The sequence below is a fragment of the Saccostrea cucullata genome, unplaced genomic scaffold (assembly GCF_032062105.1).
Source record: "Saccostrea cucullata isolate Sc308-1 unplaced genomic scaffold, CSIRO_AGI_Scuc_v1 ctg8061, whole genome shotgun sequence".
In the NCBI taxonomy this organism is placed as follows: domain Eukaryota; kingdom Metazoa; phylum Mollusca; class Bivalvia; order Ostreida; family Ostreidae; genus Saccostrea; species Saccostrea cuccullata.
The window spans coordinates 19,440-29,055 of record NW_026927085.1 but is presented as its reverse complement, the minus strand read 5'-3'; the positions used below and the strand labels follow the sequence as shown (position 1 = coordinate 29,055).

General features: G+C 31.9%; 2 protein-coding genes across 2 annotated transcripts; both read left to right on the top strand.

The window, feature by feature from the left end:
• Window positions 1–746: 746 nt before the first annotated feature.
• On the top strand, window positions 747–3,289 carry LOC134273415 (putative ankyrin repeat protein RF_0381). Its single transcript, XM_062755608.1, has 5 exons — window positions 747–954; window positions 1,180–1,535; window positions 1,731–1,831; window positions 2,519–2,643; window positions 2,817–3,289. Exons 1-5 carry the CDS (start codon window positions 747–749, stop codon window positions 3,287–3,289), a joined length of 1,263 nt encoding a protein of 420 aa, XP_062611592.1.
• Window positions 3,290–3,291: 2 nt separating this feature from the next.
• On the top strand, window positions 3,292–4,632 carry LOC134273414 (putative ankyrin repeat protein RF_0381). Its single transcript, XM_062755606.1, has one exon. The coding sequence runs from the start codon at window positions 3,292–3,294 to the stop codon at window positions 4,630–4,632; it is 1,341 nt and encodes a 446-aa protein (XP_062611590.1).
• Window positions 4,633–9,616: the final 4,984 nt, after the last annotated feature.

The window sequence follows — 9,616 nt, the reverse complement described above, 5'->3', positions numbered from 1 at the left end:
CAACCCTTGTAGAAGGTTTGCAAGAGTATTTTGTATGTTAGTTATACCGTGCATGACATCTCTCATCTGAAAATTTTCACATTCTTTTGAAGTTTCTTCATCACTAGTACTGGTGTTAAATGTGTTAGTGTCCATATCATCGAGCGCTCTCTTTTTAGACTGGGTCAATTGACTAGCCATATTTCACAGTGTAACAGTGGAACGTATGAGTATCGCTCACTAGTGTTCACAAACAGATATGTTTACAAATTTTGTTTACCTTCTCGTTCCTCTCTTCTATTGCATTTTTTTGGTTAAAACATACTTCAACACACTTTAAAACATCTTTGAATATCAGCAATGCATTTTTAAGATCTGAAATTAATTAAATTCGAGGTTTTTGGACTACACTTTGCTCTCGATAAAAACTTACGTCTACATGTCGAGCATGCGCATACCTTCTTCTAATGTGTCTATATTTATAAATTCACTTTTGAATTTAAAGGAAATTAATTTTACAGTCAGATTCTTTATTTAAATTGCAATTGCCAGGAAAATTTCCTCCTTGTTAAGAATAAAAAAATAATTGACGAAAGTTAAGAGAAAGAATTAGAAAAATAACTTTTTTCAGTCTTTAAGCTACTGATTTGGGTACCAATGATAAAGCTGGTATCCAGTAGAAACTTTGAAATCAAAACATATTAACTTCTCTTTTTTTCATTATATGAAGACATCTGCTATTTTTTTTTTCAGAACATAACGAAAATATGACACCATTTTTTGTGAAAACTCGTGCGTATAACAAGGCAAAGGAACTTTTAGAGGCTAAGAGGTACATCATTATCAAGGGAAACCCTGGAACTGGAAAAACAACAATAGCCAAGATGTTAATGAAAGAATTGATGGAGGAAGGCAAATCAGCTCTTCAACTTCAAAAATTCACAGATCTGTATGAAAGCGTATCACCAGGTGATGGTACAGTAGTATTAATTGATAATGTGTTTGGAGAATTTTCTTTTTCCAGCGGTGATATTAAAGACTTGTCAGCAACAGCTGAATTGGTAACAATTTTAATTGAAAATGTAACAGATTGCAAATCAAACAATTTGATATTTACAATTAGAAATGATATATACAATGAATACGTAGGTATGGTACACAATGATACTTTTTTTGTGTCGTCAATGGTTGATATTTCAGATAAAACATATGCTTTACAAGAGGCAGAAATCCTCCAGTTAGCTGATAAATATGATTTAAAAAATACCATAGAAAAGCAGGATCTTCTCCGCAAGGTTCACGAAATGCCTATATGGATAGGATTTCCGCAATGTTGTAAATTAGCCAAAAGCAATGCTGTTATAAAACAAAAAATATCTGACTTTTTACTAGATCCTAAGATGTTTTTGAGAGAATATTTCAAAATTCTTATAAAAACCCAAACTTCAAAATCAGCTGTTCTCGCCTATCTTCTTCTAAGTGGTGGGAGAGTGGAATTCGAATTGATTGACAATGCTCACAAGGACTTGGAGTTAAAACGTACCTCATTGGAATTTGTAGGTCTCCAAACATTTTGTATTCATGATTTTCAGGACAGCATCAACTGCTTTGATCAATTTCTGACAATAAGAGACAAAATTAAAGATTGCATTAGGTTTTCCCATAGTTCAGTGCAAGAATCTTTATTTAATGTCATGTTTTATATAGATCCTGAAAAAATGATACAACATTGTCATCCTTCCTTACTTCAGACATTAACAACATGCAAAAAGTCAAACGACACACATGTTCTCATCGAACAAAATTCATTTGATGCTGTTGCCATTCGCATTGCAAAAATAAGTGCAGAGAGGTCTGTAACTGGTTATGCTTCTATATCTTTGTTGGAGTTATGGACTGATTCAAATTTTCATGAATATATTTTACACAGAAAAAAATGTGTTTCAAAATTGAAGACATGTCGTGACATTAATGACGATTCAATTATGGTTCATTTTTCTAGAGTTGGAAATAAAAAATGGGTGGAATATCTTTTACCAAATTCCGACAAAAGACAAAGGTACCGATCTGTTAACGCTGCGTGTTCGAGGAACCACACCGAAATTGTCAATCTCATTTTACACTCTGGAGTAAAATGTGATATTACAACATGCTTATATTCAATACAGAGTGGTAATTTAGAATTACTTTTTCAAGTTTGTGAGTCAGTAGGCCTTCGTCAAGTTGTGTCCTCTTTGCATCCCGTAGGACGTTGTGTCAGATACAGCTTAATCCAGGAAATCTTTCTAAAGCAAAAACCACAATTTATAAAAAGAATATCAAAACAATATTCCTCATTTGAAGAATTAAGTCAAACGAAATATTCAAATGCATTGCAGTCAGCAGCAAGTTTTGGAGATAAGCATGCATTTAATCTGTTGCTCAACTTTGGCTTTGATCCGTATGAAAGAGATAAAAACAACGGCCACACCGTTCTTACGTATGCTTGTCAAAATGAAAGACTTGAAATGGTGAAATATCTTATTGAAATATTTCCTAGATTATTGGAGATAAGGGACAATAATGGATGGACAGTGTTACATTCAGCTTGCAGTGGAGGAAGTGTAGAAATTGTGTCTTTTCTTATAGAAAAAGGAATGGACATAAATACCTTGTCAAATGATGGTAAAAGTATACTGCATATAGCTTGTCTCGATGGCAAGTTTGAAGTTTGTGAATACTTAGTTCAGAATCATTCAGATTTATTACAAGTCAAGGACAAAGCTAATAACTTTGTCTTGCATGACGCAATATGGGGAGGCAATATTCAATTCATACAGTTATTGATTGAGAAAAAGATGGACATCAGGACCCTGTACAGGGAGGTGGTGAAACAATTTTACATCAATGTTGTCGCTCAGGCAAAATGGAAATGTGTGAGTATTTGGTCAAACATTTCTCTAATTTATTGGAGATGAGGGACAATGACGGATGGACAGCGTTACACTCAGCTTGCTTTGGAGGAAGTAAAGAAATTGTTAATTTTCTATTAAATAAAGGATTAGACATTAACGCTTTGTCAAATGATGGTAAAAGTATTCTGCATATAGCTTGTTTCAGTGGGAAGTTTGAAGTTTGTAAATACTTAGTTGAGAATAATCCCCATCTATTACATGTCAGGGACAAATCTAGTGAGACAGTGTTGCATGATGCAGCCTGGGGAGGCAATGTTCAAATAGTAGAATTATTAATTGAGAAAAAGATGGACGTGAATTCCCGACAAGAGGTGGTGAAACAGTTTTACATCAGTGCTGTCGTTCTGGTAAAATAGAGATGTGTGAATATTTGGTCAATCATTATCCCGATTTATTGGAGATAAGGGACAATAACGGATGGACAGCGTTACATTCTGCTTGTAAGGAAGGAAGTGTAGAAACTGTATCCTTTCTTATAGAAAAAGGAATGGACATTAATACCTTGTCAAATGATGGTAAAAGTATTCTGCATAGAGCTTGTGTCAATGGAAAATTTGAAGTTTGTGATTACTTAGTTGAGAATTATCCCCATCTATTACAAGTCAGGGACAAATCTAGTGTAACAGTGTTGCATGATGCAGCTTGGGGAGGCAATGTTCAAGTAGTCCAACTGTTGATTGATAAAAAGATGGACGTCAATTCCCGACTACAAAGTGGTGCAACAATTTTACATCAGTGCTGTCGCTCTGGTAAAATGGAGATGTGTGAGTTTTTGGTCAATCATTTTCCAGATTTACTGAAGATAAGGGACAATAGAGGATGGACAGTGTTACATTCAGCTTGTTATGGAGGGAGTGTAGAATTTATTTCCTTTCTTATAGAAAATGGATTGGACTTAAATGCCGTGTCAAATGAAGGTAAAAGTATTCTGCATAGAGCTTGTGTCAATGGAAAATTTGAAGTTTGTAAATACTTAGTTGAGAATAATCCCCATCTATTACAAGTCAGGGACAAATCTAGTGAGACAGTGTTGCATGATGCAGCCTGGGGAGGCAATGTTCAAATAGTAGAATTATTAATTGAGAAAAAGATGGACGTCAATTCCCGACAAGAAAGTGGTGAAACAATTTTACATCAGTGCTGTCGTTCTGGTAAAATGGAGATGTGTGAGTATTTGGTCAATCATTTTCCAGATTTATTGGAAATAAGAGACAATAGAGGAAAAACAGTGTTACATTCAGCTTGCTGGGGAGGAAGTGTTGAAATTGTTTCCTTTCTTCTAGAAAAAGGAATGAGCAATAATACCTTGTCAGATGATGGTAAAAGTATTCTGCATAGCGCTTGTGTCAATGGAAAATTTGAAGTTTGTGATTACTTAATTAAGAATTATCCCCATCTATTACAAGTAAGGGACAAATCTAGTGTAACAGTGTTGCATGATGCAGCTTGGGGAGGCAATGTTCAAGTAGTCCAACTGTTGATTGATAAAAAGATGGACGTCAATTCCCGACAAGAAAGTGGTGAAACAATTTTACATCAGTGCTGTCGCTCTGGTGAAATGGAGATATGTGAGTATTTGGTCAATCATTTTCCAGATTTACTGAAGATAAGGGACAATAGAGGAAAAACAGTGTTACATTCAGCTTGCTGGGGAGGAAGTGTTGAAATTAGGTTTTTTCTTCTAGAAAATGGAATGTAGCAATAATACCTTGTCAGATGATGGTAAAAGTATTCTGCATAGAGCTTGTGTCAGTGGAAAATTTGAAGTTTGTGATTACTTAGTTGAATTTTCCCCATCTATTACAAGTTTAGGGACAAATCTAGTGTAACAGTGTTGCATGATGCAGCTTGGGGAGGCAATGTTCAAATAGTCAAACTATTGATTGATTTTTAATTTGGACGTCAATAAATATATTTATTGGTGAAACAATTTTACATCATTGCTTCGTTCTGGTGAAATTGAGATATGTGAATATTTGGTCGCCATTTTCCAGATTTATTGCATAAGGGACAATAGAGGATGGACAGTGTTACATTCAGCTTGTTATGGATTTTTATAAAAAAAATATTTTTTTTATAGAAAAGGATTGGAAATCTTGAATTTTGGTCAAATGGTGTTGAAAGTATTCTGCATAATTGTTTCAGTGGGAAGTTAAAAAAAGTTTGTAATACCATTAAAAAGAAAATCTTTACAAGTAGGGAAAATCTATGAGACAGTCAACTACATGCAATAATTATTCAAATATGTATTTTAATGTATTAATAAATTTTATATAACACAAGAAAGTTTGAAACAATTTGTGCTGTCTTGTTTGGTATAAACTGTGTGAATTTTCAATCATTTTCCTAGATTTATTAAATAAGAGACAATAGAGGAAACAGTGTTCAATCAGCTTGCTGGGGAGGAAGTGATAAAGGTTTATTTTTACAAGGAATGAGCAGTAACGATTGTCAGATAATGGTAAAAGTTTATCTCCATAGATTTTGTGTTAATGGAAAATTTGAATTTGTGATTATTTTGAGAATATCAATAATTACAAGTAGGAATCAAATGTAGTGAACAGTGTTGCATGATGATTTTTTTTAGGCAATGTTCAACATGTAACTGTTGATTCTCCAAAGAACCACTGCATTTATAGAGAAAAAATGGAGATGTGTGAGTATTTGGTCAATTTTTTCCAGATTTATTGGAAATAAAAGACATTTTTAACTTTGCAAATAGGATGTTGAATTGAAAAACTTCAATGCAATTGCAAAAGCACAATTCAATGCTAGTACATGGAGTGTGTAAATATCACAAGCTTTATTAGATGCATAATTGACTCATGTTTTCGATACAGAATCTTGGTAAATTTTCAGTTGCAGGAAATTTTCATATAACCTGTTCAATAAGTTTGAAGTTTGTGATGTTTAATACAATTATCCCCATCTTTATATGACAAATCTAGTGAACAATTTTGCATGATGCAGTTGGGAGAATGAAATTTTTCATAAATTACATTAATGAAACAATTTACATCAGTGCTTTCTGGTGAAATTGTGTGAATATTTGGTCAAATTTTCCAATTTATGCAAAGAGACCAAATTTATCAGCTCTGTAGGGAGTGATTTTTGAGCTTATGAGTTTGTATTGGAATGCCTTTAAATATTTTTTGTGTCAGGGGAAATTGTGATATATATATTATATCGTTAAAATGGATTAATATTAAGTCACAATGTAGTTTTGATTGATAACAAATATCTATTCCCGCTAAACAATTTTACATTAACTCTGTGTAAGAAGCTGTGTTCAATTTTTTTTATTGAAAGTGGAATGTGTGTTGTTCATCAAATGAATATTTTTGATGATTTTATTGGAATATATATATACAATATATATATATATATATATTTTATATATATATATATATATATATATATATATATATATATATATATATATATTTTCCACATTTTAAAACAAAATTAACTGAACGTGTTATTTCATTATTTTTATTGAAGTAATTTTGATTTTCATTGTTGATACTGTTTTTTCAGTTTTTTCTTTATATAAAAAGTATTTTTTTAGTGAAAATTAGATAAATATTCTAAATATCTCTCAACACAGGATTTGATTTATTTTTCTTGATATAAAACAATATTTACACTTGTATGTAGAGAAGGTATATATCATAAAATGGCTTGGACTATAAATGTGAAATGAAATTTATAAATCAGCTAAAGTTACTGTGCTAATTGATTTATTAGGGAAAAAAGTGTTGTTACTCATTTTTGAATAAGCTTATAACAAATACTGCGTTGACCAAATGTAAATGAGACATCAGAGTTTAATCTGATTAATGTTTATCTAAAATCATATTTTGAAGCATTGTTCAGAATTGACTGATAAGGGATTATGGATACAGAAAAATAATTGATCAAAAAATTGATGTTAATTTTTAAGAAAATTAACAGGGCTAAATTATAGGAAACACTAAGTTTGTTGTTTATTGGTGTTCATCTTCTTTCCAAAAAATATCAATTATTTATACTGTTCATTAATTTGTAAAAGAATCAATTACAATACATAGACTGATTGTGTATATAATATTATATACTTACATAAATTATATAACTTATTATGACTCATTCATAATTAGTTCTAAATTTAATTCATTTGAACTTTCAAATAAAGGAATACAAAATTTCATTCTATAAGCTTTATTATGAATTTAATGTAATGAAATACCATTACCATTGAAGCCATTCTGATTTTTTGACAGGAAGTAAAGTAATTAAATAATCCATGAAATCATCGATACTTCAATTTGTCGAGCTTATTTGTTAATTCAGATTGATTTTTTCATTGGTTATATTTTTCGATATTCAAAGAATGGCGATATTTCACTACTGCAATGTTTATCAATTAACATAACACGAATTTTAGATTTCCCAAAATACATATATAAAAACTTGTTAAGTTTTGCAAATTGATGGTTTTTTTGATCTAACAGATTTAAGAACGTAATGTGTATATTGAATATAAATAATTTATCAAACAAATTGACTTAAGATTATTATATATTAACCAGGAGATTATTGATTTTCTACTTATAGACATCGTATACAAATTAATTTTTTTACTGTAAGTCATGATTTCACACCTGATAACTGATAAATAATATTACCGCCTGCATCAGGATCAGAGAGCAAACAAATTACCGATTACACATGTATTTATCCTTAAACATAAACACCGCCTACATGTGATTACCTTTAACATAAACACCGTCTACATACGTGATTACCTTTAACATAACCACCGCCTACACACGTGAATACCTTTAACATAAACATCACCTACACACGTGATTAATCTTAATATAAACACCGCCTACACACGTGATTACCTTTAACATAAACACCGTCTACACACGTGATTACCTTTAACATAAACACCGTCTACACATGTGATTTCCTTTAACATAAACACCACCTACACACGTGATTACCTTTAACATAAACACCGTCTACACACGTGATTACCTTTAACATAAACACCGCCTACACACCTGATTACCTTAACATAAACACCGCCTACACACCTGATTACCTTTAACATAAACACCGTCTACACACGTGATTACCTTTAACATAAACACCACCTACACACGTGATTACCTTTAACATAAACACCACCTACACACATGATTACCTTTAACATAAACACCGTCTACACACGTGATTACATGAAATTAACATAAACAACCACCTACACACGTGATTACCTTTAACAGTAACACCACCTACACACGTATTACCATTAACATAAACACCGTCTACACACGTGATTTTTTTTAACATAAACATCACCTACACACGTGATTCAAAATACTACCTTTAACATAAACACCACCTACACACGTGATTACCTTTAACATAAACACCGTCTTTACACACGAAATGATTATTTATATATAAACACCATTACAACGTGATTAGATTTTTAACATAAACACCAGTGATTACCGCTTGGTAAATCACGCGCCTACAGTGATTACCTGATTCATAAACACCACCTACACACGTGATTACCTTTGGATAAACACCGTCTACACACGTGATTAACTGAACATAAAACCGCCTATACTCGTGATTACATTTAACATAAACACCTTCTTCACACTTGATTTCCTTTAACATAAACACCGTCTACATGAAGATCGTCATACTTGATACAAGATGGATGATCAGTCATGTCTATCAGCAAAATAATACCAATTAAAACAATAGAAAAAAACAAATGGGGACAATACATTACAATGTAAAACAAAATAAACCAAAAAAAAAATTCATATGGACAATTTGCTACAATGTAAAACAAATATATCAATCTGTTGCACATATGATACAAAGAAGAACAATACGATACAATGTAAAACAAAATAAAAATGGTTTTGACAAATTGAAAAGATCAATACGATGTAAACAAACTAATTACAAAGAGGATAATGCAATACAATGTTAAACAACTAAAAATATGTTAAGAGAACAGTTCCTTGCTGTTAAAAAAGCAAAAGAAATAAAGATATGCATTCAGTGTAATAAAAAATCCTTAATTATCATATATACTGAAATGAATTTCTGTATTTATGATATTTTTAAAATTAGGTCGGTCAAATTTGATCTTATTCCGCTCCCGCTGCCGCTTTTTCCATATATACGCGCCCGTTTCTGTAAACAGTGGATCCGCCACTGATTCCGTAAGGAGTCCCACCATGGCCTCCCTTGGATCCACCACCTCCAACAGAACTGAACCCTGATCCGCCACTGATATAACCTGATCCACCCGTCAGTACATTCATTATAACACCACCGGAGCTACCGCTAGAAGAACCTAAAAAATCAATAATAATATATAATTATGTAAATAGATTTGAGACAGTCCGCCTAGAAACACAAAAAACAAAATCATTATCAGTTTCTCCAGATATATGCATACCGTAAAATTTATAATTTTTGGTTATTGCATCATAGTCGTTGGGGTATTAAATATAAAAAAAAAACATTTTGAGAAAAAGCCAATGGTTATGCTTGTCTTCTTTAAAACAAAACACTTCTTACTATGATATAAGTCCACCATTTTATCCCCATCACAAGTTGATATTTGATTTAAAAATATATGAAAATCATGCATTTCTTTC